General features: G+C 36.2%; 1 protein-coding gene across 4 annotated transcripts in view; it reads right to left on the bottom strand.

The window, feature by feature from the left end:
- ZNF385D (zinc finger protein 385D) overlaps positions 1-21,946 on the bottom strand; it is an 891,925-nt gene that overhangs the window by 204,125 nt on the left and 665,854 nt on the right. For 3 of the 4 annotated variants that reach the window (XM_025448806.3, XM_025448807.3, XM_025448809.3), the window contains one exon: positions 13,247-13,389. In XM_025448806.3, coding sequence (XP_025304591.1) covers positions 13,247-13,389 — 143 coding nt within the window. Of the gene's footprint in view, positions 1-13,246; positions 13,392-21,946 lie in introns of all 4 variants that reach the window. The other variant, XM_049100151.1, reaches the window with a different exon arrangement.

Below are 21,946 nucleotides of genomic sequence, written 5' to 3'. Positions count from 1 at the left end.
TTGATGTGCATTCTTCCGATCCACATTGTTATCCACATTGTTATATACCATAAATCAACCTTTCTTTCTCTCTCTCTTTGCCATGTGATTTAAAAATATGCACAGGCACATATATTCTATAGTTCTGTATACACCGTACAAGTTGTGTTTCCTCCCCATCCCACCTTTTACTTTTATGGTATTTCCATGTAAAAACAATTCTTTTATTTCAAACATCTCTTAAGATACATTTATTAAATAGATCTCAATGTTCATTTATTTTCATACTGATAATCATATTGCTTGTCATGCAGTTGTTTTGTTTGTTTCATTTGGCTAATAGAAACATTGCTGCAATCAACATCATTGAATTAAGCCTCTTGACACACATATGCAAGAGTTTTTCTATATACTTAGATTCAATGTTTTAAACCATTATCCCCAGTAAGAAGCATGTATACATGCAGAACTATAGATATCCATATACATATATGTATATATATTTTTTCCTTATTCAAAATTCTAAATGTTTTACTATGATTTTAGATAAGTAGAATTAAAAACAAACTAATTCTAAGCTCAAAACCATTCTAGTTTATCTCTCTGCCCTCATTACAAACTAGATCTCAAAATCAGAGTATGCCAACAGGACCTGATAAATAGTCTAAGACCTAATTAAGTTGAGTCTCAAAACTAAATGAATATTTTCTTTCCTTTTTTTTTTTTTAATTAAAAAAATAAGTAAGGTTATCGGGGCAGGGGAGGGTAGTCTCCCACAGACACCATCATACACAGGCACTATTTGATTATATACATTCTGTATTATAAAAAAAAAAAGTGCTGATTACCTCTCTTTTATATACTTCCTATCACAAGTTCCTAGGAAAGCAGGGACTGTTGCTTTTCAATGTAGCAGGTGACAAAAGTCACAGAAGTACTAAAACAGTAGGTATGCACAGATGTTCTAAAGAGCTCAAGGATGTTTTGGTAAATCTGGTTGTTTTTTGGGTGTGATTTCCTTTGAAAAATTACTTGGGAACAATTTTTTCTTAATGTCCCCAACCTAATATACTACCAGACAATCAATTATACTAGTTTCTAGTTAAAAAAAAAAAATTCTAAATCCAAGCAATAAAGTTAGCTTCTTATCCTCATCTCTATTCACTTAAAATTATTTTTATTTTTTTAAAGATTTTATTTATTTATTCATGAGATACAGAGAGAGAGAAAGAGAGAGAGAAGCAGGTTCCACACAGGGAGCATGATGTGGGATTCGATCCCGGGATTCCAGGATCAAGCCCTGGCCTGAAGGCAGGTGCAAAACCACTGAGCCATCCAGGGATCCCCTAAAATTCTTTTTTCTTTCTTTTTTTTTTAAATTTTAGTTCTTTAAAATCTCTCAGGAAGTTCCTTGAAGTAAATTTTCCATTTTAGAGTATTCAAGAAAGTAAGCTCAAGAATTAACTACTAACTTTACCCCTTTCATATTCACCTAAACTCCAGATAAAATGTGCCATAAGGGGTTAAGCTTCAGAGAAAGGCAAAATGCATATTATCTTACTTTTGACTCTAGTATAGTCCTGATTTATGAGTTTCAGAGAGAGCCATTTACCATTGCCATACCTCACCAGGATAAGGGAAATTGGATAACACTAAAGGAATTTGGGTGAAATTGTATTTGTGGCTTTCTCAACTATACATCATTCAAATTATCTAAATAATGACTTCAAAGTCCCCACCACTTTCTATGTATAGATGAAACTCAAATCTTTACAAGAAGAGTAGAGCAGGCTTCTCAATTCTCTTGGCTTAAAGACCAGCTATCCCCCACATCAATCACAGTGCAAAGTGCTTATAAAATATAATAAAATATATTACTAGAAAAAACAAAGTGAAAAAAATTATACCAAATTTTAAGTCACAATTCTTCATTGGCTTCAACAAATGTAAAATTGCTCTAAGGTGCTAAAAAAGCTTCCAAATGCTGTTCACTCTCAATCTCTGTACATATCATGAACCTGTCAACAGTTTTTGGACCAGGATAGGTCTAAGAACCACACTTTGAGAAGTACTGAGTCATGAAACAGACTGTCTTGCTGGCAAAAAATTCTCATTCCTTTGACTAAGAGTAATGAGAAATAGCATTTGCATTGTTCTTTATATTTGTGTTGAAGGGGACATATGAAGAGACAACCTTCCTCAAAAGATTGAGAAGGTTATTTTCACACATGTACTGAGCTGTAAAAATGGATTTTTCCAACCAATTTTGACCACAGTATAGAATACAATGACTTTCAACGCTTAAGTGCAAAGGAAACACTTTGGGGAGATTATAAATAATGCTTATTACGATCCCAACACCAGAACCTCTGATTCAATAGACTTCTTTAATATCTACTATTTCTATATTACTATCAATTTTTAACACCTTTAGGCACTTGTATGAGGTCAACATGATTATTCTAGTTCCACAAATGAGAAAATCTGGATTTGAGAGTTTCACAACAGGGCAAGTACTAAACACAGAAATCAAACCGTTTAGATTCTAATTTTAGTATTTTTTCCCCTATGCATGCACATGGGTCTTGAGTCTTAAGAAGCCTAAATTGTTGCTGGAGTAGGAGTGGATTTTCTTTTTAAATTTATTGCCATTTAGAGTAAGTTATCCCTCTAACAATGACTGCCCATCTACAACATAAATGCTTGTGAGGGTGACATAATATACAGCCCCTAGTTATGATCTAATATTCTTTTCCATACTTGTCCAGTCATGGCCAGAATATTATTCAAGAAATAGCTTACTATCTTGGAGTTAAGTCTTCTAAGGAATCACAGATTACCTAATTAATTAATTAATATAGAACCAAGGCTCCGATAGCTAATTAAAGAAACTACAACTGTTTTCAGACAAGAGATCAGTTAGCTTATTATAGACGAAATTGCAATGAACCTGGGTAACAACCTAAATCTACCCATGATTTGGTGATCAGTATTTGTGTGATTTGGGGCAAATTATTTTCTCTCTTACCTACAGGTTTCCTTACCTATGTTATTCAGGTAAAAGCTTAACACACAAGACTCTTATGAAATTAGATTTCTTAAAAGGTGAGTGTAAAATTGCCTTTCTTAAGAGCCCTTGTCACTCAGTTTGTGATCAATATACATGTATTTATTAAAAAGCAATATATTGTATGATATATTTTTCCTTTGTTTATAGGAGTTCCAGGTTGCCTGAACTAGCTCCAAAAGGAAAACTTCCCTATAGTGTAGGTGACCTATGATGTTGGGTCTCTCTCCCCCAGGGGTAGACTTATCTGCAATCATTGTGGATGGTGAATTAAAAAACTGGATTACAAGTTGTCAGAAACGCTAATATGGAGTCTGGTGGGTGGTAGATCACATGGCTCTAAACAGCTTTTCTTGCTAGGGCTGCCATAACAAAGTAGTGCAAACTAGGTGGTTTAAACAACAGAAATCTATTGCCTCACAGTTCTGGAGGCTAGAAGTCCAAAATCAAAGTGTCAACAAGGTTAGTTACTTCTTTAAGCAATAAGGGAAGGATCTATTCTACACCTGTCTTCTTGGCTTGTCAATGGTGTTTTCCATGTGTCTCTTCACATTATCTTCCCTCCATGTGTGTCTCTGTGCCCAAATTTCCCCTTATAAGAATACCAGTCATAATGGGTTAGGGCTCACTCTAATTATCTTGTCTTAACTAATTGCATCTATCTTCAAGACCTTATTTCCAAATAAGATCACATTCAAAGGCACTATGGGTTATGAATTTGGGGGGGACACAATTCAATCCATGATATTATGATTTAATGATTAGCATCCTCAAGAAACAGAAGACATAAATTTTAGTTTTTTCTCATGTCTGCCACTCACTAGCCAAAAAACTGAAAGTGTCTCAAATTTCCTAGGCTTATCCGTAAAAAAAAAAAGGGGGGGGGGGGAGTTGGAGTAGAAACAAATTAACTCTAAAAAGTTTATTTCATTTCTAAAACGTCTATACCTAAGTGTGAAGTAAGGATCTCCAAAAGAATTACTGGATCCCATAAACCCTGAGCTTAGACAAGCTCTCATGGGAACCCCCTCTTTTCCCTATATCAGTTAGTAAGAAATTCAGACTAGAAAACAGATCAAGGGATCCCTGGGTGGCGCAGCGGTTTGGCGCCTGCCTTTGGCCCAGGACGTGATCCTGGAGACCCGGGATCGAGTCCCACATCGGGCTCCCGGTGCATGGAGCCTGCTTATCCCTCTGCCTATGTCTCTGCCTCTCTCTCTCTGTGTGACTATCATAAATAATAAATAAAAATAAAAATATATATAAAAAAAGGAAACAGATCAAATGTTTTCTTTGCAAGACCAAAATTTCAGCTCATTATGATTAGATTAACTGATGAGGGGAAATAAGCGCATGATGTGTATTATGCCACAATCTTCAACAAGAAACATATTCATACATACATCTATGGAAAGACAGCTAGAAGAGTCATTGACCACCTTGATTGTCACTGAGGAGAACTGAGTGGCAAGGGAAGAACAGTAAGAGAAACTTTTTTGCTGTTCTTTTTACATTTTGAATCACAGGAAAATGTGTACCTGTTCAAAGAGTAAGCATGTATTAAAACAGAAAAGTATTTGTGTGCTGTGCATTTGTTTATTAGCCTTTTACTTTCTTCCTTTTTTTTCCCCTAAGATTTTATTTATTTATTCATGAGAGACATACAGAGAGAGAGAGAGAAAGGCAGAGACACAGGCAGAGGGAGAAGCAGGCTCCATGCAGGGAGCCCGACGTGGGACTCGATCCCGAGTCTCCAGGATCACGCCCTGGGCTGAAGGCGGCGCTAAACCGCTGCGCCACTGGGGCTGCCCAAGCCCTTTACTTTCAAAGGTAGATATTATATATTTAAGTCATTTTGTGTCTTGGAGTCTTTACAAGTAGGCTTGACTTTTACAGCTTTTGGCTTCACAGGAAGCTACAGGGTTCGGCAAACAAGCTTACGCATTTGTTTCAGTGTGAAAACATATAATGAAAGAAGACTTTATAAGCAGATGTTTCTTAAGAGGCTTTTGCTATACAAATATGACATACTTAATGCACAGAACTAGCTAGCAATCTGCTACCTCTGTCTTCAAAGGACAAGGAACTTAGCAATCAATATTATATTTACTGTGGCATTTTTAACCTGAAAAATTTCCACCCTCTCTACCAGTTGTGACTAAGAAAGACAGTCTTACTTTTTTCTACTCATAATTTCCAGCTGGCTGCCTACCTATTTTAGTGACAGCAGCAATCGTAAACATTTAGTAAGAGCAGTTACTAAGGTATAAACTGGATTTTAAAAAAAATAAATAAATAAATAAACTGGATTTAATTAATATCTCTTAAAAAAATGCAAGTGTGTTTAACTATTGTTTCTCTAACTCCTACACTAGCTGAGGGATGGGAAGCATCTCTAAAGCTGGAGCAGTTAACGAAATACAGAACCTCAGAGGAAAGCAAGAGTTAAGAATAATTTTTGAAAGGAAAGGAGACACAGTGTGCTGATAAACACGGTAGTATTGTTATTTTTTAAAGATGGAGAAAATGAAGATCTTGAAGGGCATATATCTGAAGATAACAAGAAGTTGAATCTGACATTTCCTAATCAGGGTTCTGTATTTCTGTCATTCATCTATTATGATATTATAAATGCATATTTAGACCAAAGCTGTAGGATATCTTAATGTTGTCCTTTTCGGGTCATGAAGTGCTTCACCAATATCTTAAGGTAAAAGTCCTTTTGGATTCACATGAAATAATTGATGCATATTATAAAATACTGATTTTGGAGGACATTCTATAAATAACCACTGTGATTTTAACATCACTGTTCTTTTATATAACCAATGTAAATAAATGCATAAGCCAACATAAAATTATGAATGTAAATGAAGGGGATGGTTTGATACTATGCTTGCTTAGGTTTCCTAATAATTGCTTAAATTAATAACTTTGCTGAGATGAAAATAACCTAATGTATGAAAACAGTGGGTACTTAGATTAAGTTATTGAGGCATTTCCATCAATTATGTTTCTTATGGCACAACTATAATGGCTATTTCTCCTCTATTATCTATCATTTTCCCCCTGTTTATCTATCTATCTATCTACCTATCTATCTATCTATCCATCCCTGCACCCATCTGTCCTCCACTCATTCGTTCTAGAATTGTGTGTTAAGTCTTTGCAATGTTCCAGGCTCTGTGCTATGGTTACTTTACCAAACAAGATAAATATGGAACTGATCTCAGTTCCTAAATTAAACCTTAACTTTTACCATATAGCTTTCCTTGGCCATCTCCAAGTAACCTCACCTTCCCTTGAATTTAGGAAGCATTTACTTTCAAAGGTCTTTATTTAAGCATTACAGAGTCCTTTATAGAATGAGTTAACTACTCCACCCCATTTTTTCAACAAATGAACCAAACTATATAGATAGGGTTCCTGTCTACCTGAAACTTACTGTCTAATGCAGTATTTTAACATCTAGATGTTTACTAGTAGCTGATAGAAGAGTGTTTTAAGAAGCTACTAATCTACTTATTTCAATATTACAGATTCAAGGACAATTCCTCCTCTTCCATCTGCCCCTCACTTCCTTTGCTTCCTCTTATTCCTTTTTCTCCACTTCTCTTCTTTTTCCTCTTCCTCATTCTTCTTTTGTATTTCTATTGTCTGCCAAAATGTCAGACATATAGTCAGTGCTTAGGAAATGTCTAATAAACAAATCAATGCATGAGACATTAATTACTTCTTTCTCGGAGTCTCCATTAATTTGGGTTATTTTTATATAAGATGCCTTTGATAGAGCTATTATTTTTAAGAGGCCCATGTTTGAATATATAGTATTATTTAGTGGGACTCAAAATTTTTTAGAATGTATACATTATTGAATGAATGCATGAATAAAAAACTCAGTCATCTGTTTTTCTCACCAACAATTTTGAGACAGTGGCTCACATAAAAGCTTTAAAGTTCCATAGAAAATTTCTGCTTTTAACCAGTTTGGTAGTAGATGATAGTGTCAGATGCCTGGCACATAATAAGCATTTAATAAGTGGCAGCTGTAGCCAAAGTCCCGCACAGTGTCACCCTACAAGCAAGGCTCATAGTATGCCTGGGATATAAAGCACAACCACAGAAGAATCATGCTTGACATGCAGCTGTAGCTTCCAATACTTCAAACTTCTCTAACAGTTCACCACACAAACACCAGAAAGTTTCAGAATGAGAGAAATTTAGCCTAATAGTTTTACTGCTGATTCTGAAGGGACTGGCCTATGGTCAGTTCTCAATAAACTTCTGTTGAATGAATGAAGAAATATGCTCTAGTAGTATAAGAATTGTCCAGTATATTTACTCATTCTCCTGGCTTCCTCTCCCAATACCCTTATATGTTCAAAATTTGAGGTCCAGAACCTGAACTACTAAATTAGAACCATTTTAACATGATTCCCCCAGTGATTCACAGGCACCATAATTAGAAATCATTTTAACATGATTCCCCTAGTGATTCACATGCACCATAAAGTATGAGAGGCACTGCTATAAATCACCTAAATTTCACCTTCCTGTCCCACTCCTCGGAACTGATAACACTTCTGAACTCAAACTAACACCACTCTTAAGTGTCTAGGGTAGCTGTTTTTTTGTTTTGTTTTGTTTTTTGTTTTTTAGAAATAGGAAGAATTAGAGTAGAGTTGGATGCTAAGGTATGATCTCTCTTTCTCAGTATCTCTTTCCCCCTCCATCCCCCTTGGCTCCCTCTCCCCAAATGAAGTCATATTATACAAAGGAGTAACACAGAGTCAACATTTCTGTATTAGTTTACTTTTTTTGAATGTAAAAGAATATAGGGCGCCTGGCTGCCTCAGTCGGAAGAATATACGACTCTTGATCTCACAGTCATAAGTTCAAGCCCCATGTTGGTGTAGAGATTATGAAAAATAAATAAACTTAAAAAAAGAATATTAGCCCAAGCTAGCTGAAAACAAAATAGTTATTCTCCTTTATATGCCCATTTTTCTGCCTTTGGCCCTCTATGTGACCTTTTTCTTTTTTATGCATCTTCTGGAAGAAAGAAGACCTCAATATTTACTGAGAATCTGGCACATGCAAGTACATTAGGTCAGTTTATTCATTTAATCTTTTTTTTAAGATTTTACTTACTTATTCATAGGAGACACACAAAGAGAAGCAGAGATATATAGGCAGAGGGAGAAGCAGGCTCCCTGCAAGGAGTCTGATATGGGACTTGATCCCAGGACCCAGGCCGGGATCATTCCCTGAGCCAAAGGTAGATGCTCAACTATTGAGCCACCCAGGCATCCCTACTCATTTAATCTTTATGCCAACAGGAAACACAGCCACGGAAGCTAGGCATAAGATCAGGCTTACTGTTAGTCCCCATGAACACATTCCCCCAAAGTTGCATATTTTTAACAAAATTCTGAAGGTTCATTATTGTCATAACTACTGATCAGTATCTAATCTGAAGAAAATATGTTAAAGAAATGAAAACAAAGAGAAAGCGTGACCCAAGAAGAAAGTTGTCAAGAAGTATATAGGCATTTTTTAATGATCAGCTCCCATTCTAAACAACATCCTAAGTGACCAAGCCACTTCTCAGCTGCGATCTTCAGCATTTAAAAGCTATCCCTAGTGGATGTCTGGGCGGCTAAGTGGTTGAGCATCTGTCTTCAGCTCAGGGCATGGTCCCAGGTTGCTGGGATCGAGTCTGGCATTGGACTCCCTGCACTGAGCCTGCTTCTCCCTCTTCCTGTGTCACTATCTCTTTCTCTGTGTCTCTCATGAATAAATAAATAAAATAAAATCTTTGAAACAAATACATACATACATACATACATACAATCTCTTGGATCACAAACCTAAGAGAAATTTATTCATTCTCACTTTGTAGAACAGGACACTGAGGCTCCAAAGGATTTAGCCTCTTGTCCATGGTTGCAGATATGCTCAGGTTTTCTGATTATTCATAAACCTTTCCATTCTGCCATCATGTCAAGTCTGCTGGCAACTCAATACCGCCTTCCCTCTTCTGTGCTCTCCCTTACATCACAAGGACTGGAAGCCCTAGGGTTACATTCCCACAGGTCTCTGCCAGCAGTATTCAGGCATGGATCTCATAAAGAAAAGCATTTCATGGGATTTGGATGAAAGTAACTGGGATTACCGGGCATCTTGTATTTCTGCAACTTCCTGATTCCATGAAAGCAAGCAGAAAAATTGAGAGCCAACAATAGCCTTCTCTGACCTTTGTTGCCTGCCCAGCACCTCCAAAGGCTTTGTAAGCACCTAAATCCTTATATTAAGTCCCTTCCTGTTTGCATGCCTAGAATAGTTTCTATTTTTCTCACCAAAACCTCCCTAAGAAAACCATACAGCCTTCTCCTCTTGTCCCCAACCTGCCATTCTACCTTATGCATCTTTCTCTATCAAAACACCCATATTTACGTATATTTATTTGTTCAGTTTCTTTTTAAATTGAATTATTTCATGGCAGAAGTCACAATATAATTTTTATTATCACTATTCTTGCCACATAGTAGATGCTTAATAAACAGCAGTTGATTGAATGGACCAAGCTCATACTACTTTGTAATATTTCTTTCCTAATCATCTTCTAGGATTGGTTCCTTTCAAGAAATACTGATGCAGAATGGGATCACTGGGATCAGAATGAAACTGATCAATGAAACAATGAAGCACTGAAACTCCAAGGTCTTAAGAGACTGAGAGGCAGGGTAGGGTGTTCATGAGGAAATCAAGGAAAGCTTTCTCTTGTCTGAAAGCTACTGAAACATACAAGATACAACATCCCTAAGTCAAGAGAACAGTTTCTGTTGCTATTCTTTAAAAAATGACTTTGAGTACAGCAAGGGATCCTAATGGTTTTATTGATTGTTCTCTTTTATATCCATATCCAAGCTCAGATTCTACACCCGTTTTCCTTTTCCTTCTAACTATGCATATTTTTACAGATGTTTCATTATTCTACTTAACTTACACCCAAACCCAGTGGCTTATACTCTTGTAGAAGGATAATAATCAGGGATATCCATTTATGTCTTCATGATTTTATTTCATGTATTTTTTTCCTTCACCATTCTGCCTTACCCCACCCCCAATAGACAGATGATTCCATACAGATATCCTCAGTGGAGGAATGTAACAGGCAAGTCAGTCTGTGATTGTCATGAACTTGCTTCAAAAAGGTCAGGTGCAGGACGGTTATTTGGTGGCAGATGGTTCAACATTTTCTTGGCAAAGAGATAATAGTGGTTTGGCACATCTAGGCAGAAGGGACCACCAATAGCCTTGCAAAGTTTGTGTGTCTAAAGTCGGGAGCTAGGGACTTCAATAACCATGGTAACCAGGTGCTATCTACAAATACCTTTGTAGATAAATAACCTAGTGAACAGAGGGAGTTTCCCCCCAAGAGCTGGATAGATAGGCCTGTTAGATGCCACAACTTTAGCACACCCTGAAACAGAATTAGATTGCATTTCCCTTCATCATAAAATGGACCTTTGAATCAGAAATAAAATAAATTTACAGCAATAAAAAACTATGCTTCAGACACTCTGAATTTGTAGATTGAGATTCACACCTGCTACAAAATCAAGAAGTCAGACCATTATTTAGAGAAATGCTAACTCTCTCTGAGTCCAAACCCACCTGATCACGGGCTCTGCAACCATCCCCCCGCACCCCCCCATCCCCCACAGTATGAAACAAGGAACAGCTTAATCCTTGGTTGCTGTAGCTTGACTAGCACTGAAAGGGAATAACTTAATATGTATAGCAATGAGGGTCTCCTAATTTAAATAGAACAATAGAACTTATGTGCAAACATAAGTCAGAATTCATCACAGAGGAAAAAGAATCAAGTCAAGCTCTTGCTATCAGTCAATGAATGGATGGCCACATTCAGAAAAAGAATTTACAGGCTATGCATGAACATAATAGCTACCACTTAAATAGTGTTTGTTATTTCTTAAGTGCTGTTTTTATATTTATATTATTTAACACACATAAGTATTACCACATGCCTAAGAAGTAGGTTAATATTGGACCCATTTTACAGATGAAGATATTGAGATACATAAGGGTCATGTCACTTACCCCAACTTTGAGATTTGAACATGGTCAGTCTAGTAATAGGGTCCAGCTTGACCATCACACAATGCTGCCTTTTTTCCACAAAAATTCAAATATTTGAATTAAATAATCTCCACAGGAAGAGATTATTAGGTCCACTCCTGTGATTTTAAAGAGGGGTAAATAGTAGCAAGGAGGGTGAAGAGACTTTCTGAGTGTCAGACAGCTTCGCATATCACTCATCTTTGTTTTTTATGACAATACTACTTGTTGTCAATCAAATTAATCTTTTTACCTTTAATGTTTCTCAAATGATAAATTGAAAGTATAAAACCCAGCTTTTTACAGCCTTCCAGGAATTTCACCTCAACTGCTCTAAAACTAACATGAGATCTAACCGACAGGATGCCAAGTGGTCTTGAAGGCCAGGTAACACACCTTGATGGATCATCCCTGGATATCTGGGAAGTAAGACCGTGCCAGGAAGCCACTTAACAGAGAAGCAGATAAAGGGAACCCACTGGACTTTAGTGTGGTCATTTTAAAATCAGAGAATTTTATACTGAGCAATTTTTTCTCTACTCTTACTGAAACGCCTAGGATTAGAAACCTTTACTTTGGAAATATGATCTTTATGCTCTTCCACTTATGCTCCATAAATTTCAAAACAAGATTCCCATGGAAAATCCCTCACCCCTAAAAGAGCAAAGTGATCATTCTGATTCTCCCTTGCTCTTAAGCGAGGACTAGCATATAACTGTATCATCTCATTGGCATTACCAATGTAGCCATGATGAAATATTATTAAAGAAAATAAGACCCACTTCTGTCTCCTGAAAGAGAATGATCTAACTGTGGGAAGATTTTTAAAAATCCAACATGGGAGCAAGATGTTGCAATAAGAAATGTGTATTATGTAGATCACTAGGCATTCAGTGACCTCCCATATTAATCCTCTTTGCTTTGGTTGTGTTGACACATCCTGTCATTGATAAGCTCAGACTTCCATTATGGCAAACTGCTGAAATCTGAATCAGATGATATTAGGAAAAAAAGTCACTGGTTTCTAACCTTTTCAACCCTTATTTCTGTTTTCATCATAAGAATACCTTCACTGCTTGTACAAGAAGAGATGATGATGAATATGAGGAATCTGTCTACTTACAAAGACATGCTAAAAGTGAAAATAGAAGCAAAGAAGTAATGAACCTATGTTGAGAAGGCCATTAACAAAGCCCAAAAAACAAAGTAATTTAAGAAAGACAATCTGAGCAACTGTGACAGGGTAAGAAGGGAAAATGAAACAAAACAAAACAAAGTAAAATGAACAAAAAAAGCCTCCTACTACCAGAATGCTGAGTTGCTTTAAGTTAAGGAGGAAATACGTGCTTTCCCAAAGGAATTAATCACTATTGTGATTATCCGGGTTCTCTTTATTAAATTAGAAAAGAAGCAACAAATTTGAAAATTAAAGTATTAGACCCAGACAGAAGAAACATGGTTAAGTTTTTCAACATCTACTTGAATTCTAATGTTCTCTTTAAAAAAAAAAAAAATCATTAAGTTTTAATTCAGATATATTCCAACAAAATACAGGAATCATTAGCATTACCCAGAAAGACACTAAATGAGAGACATGAACCCAAGACCAACCCAGTTGGATTAAATCTCTTTTCATTTTCTCTTGAAGGAGCCTGGCTCTAGGGACCTCACATTTCCAGACAACCAGCTACCTTGTAGCTTTCTGACAATACAAGGGTAGTGACCAACTCACCCCTGGCACACCAGGACTACTCTTATTTCTTTTGGGTCAACTTCCCTTTCTATTCTGCACCAGGGTTACAATCTTGTGGGCAAATGAATTTATTGTTCATAACAAGTCCCAAAGGCTCAGCTATACAAAAGGAACCCTATGACCTCAAATACTGTATTGAAACAACCCTGCAGCAGACTCTCCTCTGAGAACCAACAAAACATTTTACATGAGCATTAAATTTGAAAAGCTAAAATAATCCTTTCAAAAAAGAAAAACAATAACAACAAAGTACTCCTGGCACTTACCACTCTGGCATATGCAAATATGACCTTGGGACTTACCGCATTAAAGTTGGGGAAGAGGTTGACTGCTGCTGCAGTGTCCAGAGGAAAGGGAAGAAAGGGTTTGATATCCAGCGAAGGTTGCAGAGGAGGGGCTGGTGGACGGACCAGGGCTGGGAGAGCAGGGCTCTGGCATGTACCACCTAAACAGAGGAGAGCAAAGGGAACAATCAGGGACATTGTGCATGTTAAAAACCAAAACAAAAAACCATCAAGGTGTCCCTTGAGCCCAAAAGGCCAGTTTTATGGGTCACTGGAAAAAACAAGACATGGAGTATAGTGGCTTCAGCTAGGAGCTGGCCAATGAGCAGATCTGCCATTAGGCAGAGGGAGCTAGTTAAACTGCTCCCTTTCCCTCCTCAGATTATAACTGTATGGTTGTTTAAGTAACAGTTACCATTTCATACACTGCATAGTCCCCAATCTATCCTTCCTTTCTGGCCTAAAGCTCTGGATTACATCAGCAACAAATCTTTCACTAAGGTCCATTGATTCAAAAAGAAAACCCCTCCGTTGCACTCCCATCCCTCTTTGAAAACGAACTTCTACTCAGACTATGCATCAAGTCTAAGCGATTATTTTACAGAATTGCTCTTTTTTACCACATCCAAAACTCTGGCAGCAAGATGACACAAACTTGGCATGGAAAAGAAACTTAACCACAAAGACAGGCAGCCATACCTTACCGCCTTGGCAACTGAAAGATTAAAACAAGTGAACCCAGCTACAAGCCAAGCAATCCCTGAACTGTTCAGCACCCCAGTAGCTTTGAGCATTCGATGACTACCTGCCTCTTTCCCAGTCATGAGTAGGTGGAATTTAGAAGGCCACCAATGAGCAAGCAGTGGGAATATTATGCCAACAAAAACACCCTTTGCATACTAGAAGGCAACCAGCTGTTTGCAACAGAGCACCCCCATCCCTCTCCCCCACTCCCCATTATAGGACTCCATTGCACTCAGAAGCTGGAAGGAAAGAAGCCCATCTCAGTGTTCAGTCTCCCATATTTTGGTAACATTCCAAAACATCAATTTGCTGTTAATTAAAGGCTGTTTGAATCCTAGGAAACCGTTAAAATATGCCAGCATTCTTCTAATCTGAGAGGCAAGCAACAGACTGTAAAAACCTGCTGGTGAAAATCCAAGAAGCATTAGGAAAACAAAATACAGTGGGATTTTTCCTTTCTCACGGAGAAGAACTCTAAGAGACAGAAGAGAGAAGAGAGGCTTATGTCTGTGCCACTCACTGGCCTGCCATTTTGTTTTCAAAACAAAGTAGAGTGAGACTCATAAAAATAACTTAAAAATCTCACAACTGGTTCTCTGGAAACTGGACACAACCATCATCCTGCCCTCAATCAGTTACCTGAAAACAAGGTAAACATTCTAAAAGTGATTTCCCAAAGGCAAATCTAACACTACTAGACCAATAGATCTGCTAACAAGGTGACTTAATGCCTACAACAGAAGCCATCAGCACAAGATGTAATTAACCATACAAAAAAACCATTAACTCTCCTGTTTCTAGGTATAAAATCAGCTGGAGCCAAATTAACAAAACCAGTATTTTTCCCACTCTTTTCACTTCCCTTTTAAAATATTCCTTAACAACAGCAAAGGCCAGTGGCAGCAAGTTTGAATCAGCAAACCATTATTTGGTTTAAATAATTAGACCAAATTTAATTATTACCAATTAAAATAAAAAGTAGTATAAGTCAGAAAATGAGGGCAGATATTAAAATAAACATAGATAAAAACAAAACACAAATAACAAAAAAACACAAGTCTACATTCACCAGAGCACATAGTAAACTTATTTTATTGCCCACCTGTTAGTATATTGAGTGTGGGTGTCTAAATTTTCTTAGCGAGAGCATTCATAAAACTTTGATGATATGTCTTGAGTTTAGTATTACTAAAAATTTCTTTTGATAAAAAGTTAAAGAACCAAAATAAATTGTGGTCAGTATGTCTTTAGAAAACTCAAAGTAAAATATATCTGGGTGAAAATTAATGACAAGGTTTAAACATGTCCACAAATAATAGTGAGCTTTAATAAATAGTTTTATATTATTTTTATCTGTCACACATCATGCTTTCCAAAAGGTGTACCTATATAGCCTTTACCTTGGTTGAGCCTAAAATATCAGAAATTAGGTAAGGGTTAACATAATATGATGGGAGAAAAAAATAAGTTGGAAAACTCTTGAGTTGTTAATGTAGTTTCCATTGAAACATTCCATTCTTATAATTAAAAGAATACAATTTAATAGGAACATATTCTGTAATTATTTTAGTTATAAGTCCCCCTTAGGTTCAGGATGACCAAAAAGGTTAAAGAGATAGCTCAAACTTATTTATTTTATCCAGTACAATGAGAAGCACAAAGTTGATTGCTTGATAAAGTTAATTCCCACCTCTCTTCTTCCGAGATAAGTATTTCATTTACACTTATACGCACAGCTCAAGACCTTCTCTCCATGTTGCCACTGGGTTTTCCTTACTAGGGGATACAAAATATGAAAGAAGAGTCATAAAATTTGGGGAACCTAAGCAAAACTATTTGAGTCCATCTCTTCTTACCTGTTTGAAGAAATAAACCAAAAAAGATGGTTGAAAAGCAAAGCACATGTGACTACATACTTTTTCACTACTGGCTATGCAAATACAGGGGTAGTGGATGCTGTAGTGTGCTTCCAGAGCCCCCTTCCCCAGCTCCCAAGAGTGCTGATATCCCTGGTAGCTAATGACTCACACCTGAGATTCTTCACATAAATTGCCTTGGGCCAAAGGGTGCTGCCTCACCTAAGGTCAAATTCCTCCTGAATGCAAAGACTAATTAATACCAGAGTGTCACAGCTCCTCACTTTTGCTTCAAGGCAGGACAACTCTGAAGCTCTATTTTTGCTCTGGACCTCCCCTTAAGATCTAGGATAGACTGAGCCCTCTGTTGTAACTGCATCACAGTTCAATATTTCTCTTTGCCCAATCCCACATGGTCTCACTCATAGAAGATGTTCTCCAATAAAGTCTAAGTCTGCTTCCAGTACTTGAAAGCAGGGTGTAACTAACTCTTCATGACTCTATGTGAAATGTTGAGTTGCTTTATTCTAAAATAGATATTTGCCACTATATCCGTAGCGCTGATATTGAGGTACAAAATTGAAGCTACCTCTTACAAATTATCTGTAACTAACATTTCTATTTTTAAAATTTGGTTAAGTCCTGAAATATTTCCTTGCACTAGTCTGTACATGCTCAGCAGCAAGAATAATCTTTGCAAAATCAAAATCAGGAAATAAAACATATTTCATTTGTAAAGCAGATTAAAGTATTCTCCTTGAGAAAACAGCTATTTCATTTATTCATTTTTTAATAGAAACTATGGCATTTAGGATATAAATATATGTTTATTATTTTCTTTATTATAAAATTACCTTACCAATAATAAACATCAAAACACATAATTAATTTGTAGGCATTTCTATATGTTAAAAAGAGTAGCCATGTTGCTATTGTTTTCCAACAGTGTCACTTCACTCATTGGAATGTTACACTTCTGTAAGTATTGGTATTCTTAATTTGAAGAAAGCATTTTGAAGCCTCCATGACAGGAGACTGGAAAAAAAAAAATGTAAGTTTATACTTTTTATGTTTGAAACCCTACCTACATATGCCTAGTACCACCCCTTCATAGACTATGTGATTTTAACAGGCACAGGTTTAACAAATTAAATTTAACAAATTATTCTGATTTCAGAGCAGTTACAAATTTCTAATATACCATGAAAGTCAACAAATAAAAAAAATCATTTAGTACAGAATGTTAGACACTAAGATATTAAATAATTTAATAGAGTAAATAAGATACTCATTAAAGCTTACAAAATTTCTCTGTCCCTTTTTATGTTTATTTCTGCTAGTCTATATTTAGAATTTAGAATGGAACTATAGAGCAAATATTAAATATTACTTTGGTCTACTCACAAGACAGCTGTACATTCACAAAAGTACAGGAGTAACTTATTTGTTAATAGAGTATTTGCTAATAAAGATTATGTAACAGAATAAGATACATTCACTCTAAAAGTTTGCATTTTGAAAATCAAATTAAAATATAAATTTGGAAATATTTGTTTTAATAATTCATACAGAAAAATAGGAATTCTAAGCCAGTGGTTGCCACTTGAGACTTACCTTATTAGAGATACTGTATCTACAGTGCCTCACAAAATGCCTGGCCAATTCACGCTTAATAAGTGAGGCATGTATTTTTTAATGAACTTAATAAATTGCAAAGGAGCTGTTAAAGTTCCTGAAGACACAAATTGGGGTTCTCTGAAAGTAGTCAATCAAGGCAATTTTAAAAGCATGTTCATATTGTTCACTTTATTTTAACTCCTGCAGAAAGAGAGTCTTCACAAAGAAGACGCTTTGTAAATCAATATGTTGAAATATTCCTCGAGGGTAGAACAGTGTTCTTTCTGTAATATGACACTTTTAACCTTGAACTTCTGCACTGGATCCATTCAGGGTTTATCAAACAGTCACAGATGTCCTGTCTGACAGCCTGCCGGCTTAACCTACTACTTAATCCTTCATTTCTCCGAATAACAAAACCAAAGTTGGAAATAATCAAGGGTTGCAGCTGTTTAATATTCAAAAGAGTGTATGCTTTAGAACTGAGAATCATATGTATATGTATATATATCAAATATATCATAGTTATATATACATGTATAAATATGTACATATAAATATAACATATATAATAATAATACAGTATATATATTAAAAATATTTGTTAAGTCTACATTTATAAAAAGCAGCAGAAATTCCCAATTTCCTGATTGGATAAATAATTTCTATGGTATCTCTTTCCTTAACCATTAGGTTTTTTTAAAATATTTTATTTATTTATTCATGATAGACATAGAGAGGCAGAAAGGAGGGAGAAACAGGCTCCATTCAGGAAGCCCGACGTGGGGCTAGATCCCGGGACTCCAGGATTGCGCCCTGGGCCAAAGGCAGGCGCCAAACCGCTGAGCCACCCAGGGAACCCCAACCGTTAGTTTTTTGTTTTGTTTTGTTTTGTTTTTTTGTTTTTTGTTTTTGTTTTTTTTTTTTTATGATAGTCACAGAGAGAGAGAGAGAGAGGCAGAGACATAGGCAGAGGGAGAAGCAGGCTCCATGCACCGGGCGCCAAACCGCTGCGCCACCCAGGGATCCCAACCGTTAGTTTTATACACACACACACACACACACACACACACACACACAAACATATACACACATAAATTCAACTATATATTTTTATTAAATATATACATATTTATTTATGTCTTAAATATTATTATGTATTAAATATGTATATAATTATATACCTGCTTATCTATATGTATAATATATATGTTTCAATAGTGAGCTATAATTAAACTAGTAAACCACTAGAATATTCATACCTAAGAGGAAAATATCCAGAGCATTTTAAGTAGTATCAAGTCCTAAGTAGTTATTTGTGAAGCAGCTACTTTGATACACATGAAACATTATTCACATCCATTTCTAACTATTTCAGTTAGAATTTGGTCTATGCGATAGCAGACATAAAAAATTTAGATCTGATACCACTCACACGTAGTAGAGAACAAATGATAAATTGGGGGCAGAAAGGTCAAACTTGATTTGACACAAAATACTGGTCATAGAGTGCTGTAGTCAGTGAGATCAACCAGCCAGGGTGGGTGGGAGTGAGTGTAGAGAATATAGCTAAATTTTATAAATCTACTGAGTAACTGCACGGATTAAGTCGGCTATCCCTAAATTCCTTTTTTATTTTATTTTATTTTATTTTATTTTATTTTATTTTATTTTTTAAAAAGATTTATTTATTTTTTAAAGATTTTATTTATTTATTAGTGACAGAGAGAGAGAGAGAGAGGCAGAGACACAGGCAGAGGGAGAAGCAGGCTCCATGCAGGGAGCCCTATGTAGGACTGGATCCCAGGTCTCCAGGATCAGGCCCTGGGCTGAAGGTGGCGTTAAACCACTGAGGAGCCACCTGGGCTGCCCCCTAAAATCCTTTAGGATGCACAACAAACTGATGGTTACCAGGGGGAAGTTGGGTGGGGGATGGGTGAAATAGGTGAAGGGGATTAAGGAGGGAACTTGTGATGAGCACTGGATTTAAGTACTGAATCAATAAATTGCACACTTGAAACGAAAAGTACACTGTATGTTAACAAACTGGACTTTAAAGAAAGACTTGAAAAATATACATAAAATTAAAAAATACTAAAATGTACAATTCTGCCATATATCTACAATAATACTCAATTTACAAATTCAAAAGCCAAAGCTCTAGGAAGCAAAATATCTTACCTAAAATCACACAGGTAAGAAATGGCATTTGTTGTGAATCCAAGTGACCTTAAGAATTTTCAAAGCACTGATGCAAATAGCTTTTAAATTTAAACAACCACAAAAACCAACCAAACACCAATAAAAGGAACACTCGACAAAGTCAGTTTTGCCATATATAGCAAGCAGCTCCTTTGCAGTCAGACATAATGTACTAAAATGAGAAATCTAGAAATTTTTATTACTGCTCAAAAAGAAAAAAAAACAATAAACACACATTCCTTGTAAAGGCTATGATAAAGGAATATTCAGTATTTATCACAGATATTTATCTACCGTGGGAACATCCTGGCACTGCCCTATATTTAAGCAAGAATCCAGAAAGACATGCATATTGTATCAAACATGTTTCAAAAGCCCTCAAGTTTGCATTCGTTGACATCTACTTGCCAAATCAGAAAAACAAATATGTGTTTGTTGTATTCCCTTGCATGACTGCCTCTCACATGCTCAAGGTTGATGGCTGGGTACTTCAACGTTGTGATGATTTTTCAACTTTCTGGCTAGAAACTTTATTTACCATATTTCCTTAAGCCCAAGGATCCAAACTCCAATTCAGTTCTGATCTTTGTTTAAATATTGTTCCCAACTGAATGATAAAACTAGAAACTTATTTTGAAATAAAAATCTGAATTTACTGTGACTTGGTCACCATTTTTCTTTTATTACTTTCATGTCCTCCCTGTTTCAGATTGTTGGCTTACCTACTAGGTTTTGGAAAGGTGACCCAGGGCTTTCTCCCTCTGGATGAGGGTCCTTATTGGCCTAAAGTGACTTGCCCTTGGTAGGTCAATTCTAACATGAAAGCAAGATCTAATCCACAAGGCAAGGGGCAGCACTAAGCCACACAGGAGGGTGGCTGCTGTCTCACATTCTGTTCCTGACCACAGAGAGGGATGAGGTGAGAATAGGAGTATGAGTCAGGGCAACTGGAGCATCACTGTAGAAACACTGATTCAGAAACATTAGCCTAAGTCAATGGTCAGGCCTCCATCTTGAACCATGAAAGAAAACACATGTGAGCAAGCCATGTTTTCCCCTATCCAAATTCTGTATTTTTTCATCTTAAGTCATGGTATTTTAGCATTTCAGTAAATCACCTCAAAACTCATTTTGGAAGGAACCTAAGAAGAGCTAGCTAACATTGTTTTCTCTGTCACTGTCAGTGAATGCCATAACCAAAACTAAAAAAAAAAAAAAAAAAAAAAAAGCTATTATTTATTATCTAGAACTTGCCAATATTCTGAGTCAAGTCTTCACTAGAAGAGAAATAGAATCTCTCATTTATTTAACTGTCATGACAATTTCTGGTGCTGGGAAACACTGGAGAACATTCTGTTAGCACTGCCAGAGTAAGGTTTTACACTTTTACCTCTGTACTTCAGCATTCTCTGTCAAAGGGTACAAAACTCAGGATAAGTACCCCCTCACAAGAAGTCAAAAGATTTTGCCTGAAAAATTTCTCTCAACTCAGTACCAGTGATATAAAACATAAAAATGTACAATTTTCCTCCAGATGAATTTCCCAAGATTTAATTTCACAAAATAAATTACAAGTAGTAATAAAAATGCTCTAATACCAAGCTGTCCAACATGATAGTCATTAGCCATGTGTGGCTCCTTTAAATTAAAAATTAGTAAAATTAAAAATTCCATTTCCTCAGTCACACTAGCCACATATAAATGCTCAATAGCTACATGTGGCTAGAGGCTATCATGTTGTATGCAGCAGTTAAAAAACATTTCTATTATCACAGAAGATTCTATTGGCCATTACAACTCCAGTGCAAAGCCACCATTTTTGAGTGTTAAGTAATTTACAGATAAGGTGCCTGATATAGTCTGTTTCAGAATGCATTGCTAATAAGAGAGAAAGTCTTACTTTCTCCTGGTTTCTTCTCCTCCTGAGATTAAGGAAGAGAGTCTTCCAAGAGCCAAATGAGGCCAATGTCAGAAGGCAGACACTATTGGAATCATATGAGAAAGGATTACTTGTCCACTGCTGGAGAAGACAATGGCCAATATGAATCTTCATCTGTGTCATCAATGATGATAATACTCAATGCGAAACCTAATTTAAAAAATGTGTAATGCTGAAATCAATATTAATGAATAATGAGTGCTTTGAATAAAAATGATACCACATTTCAAACCAAGGATGCAAGAAGGGCCAGTCCTAGGGCAAATGAATGTTTATTAATATCGGATACTCTCTGAGAGTGCTATCACCAAGCTTTTATTTCATGAAACAAAGCGTGTCACAATGCAGTCTCACTAATAG

This window comes from Canis lupus, chromosome 23 (genome assembly GCF_003254725.2).
Source record: "Canis lupus dingo isolate Sandy chromosome 23, ASM325472v2, whole genome shotgun sequence".
NCBI lineage: Eukaryota > Metazoa > Chordata > Mammalia > Carnivora > Canidae > Canis > Canis lupus.
Note: the sequence above shows the minus strand (reverse complement) of the source record. Positions and strands in the feature narration are given on the sequence as shown.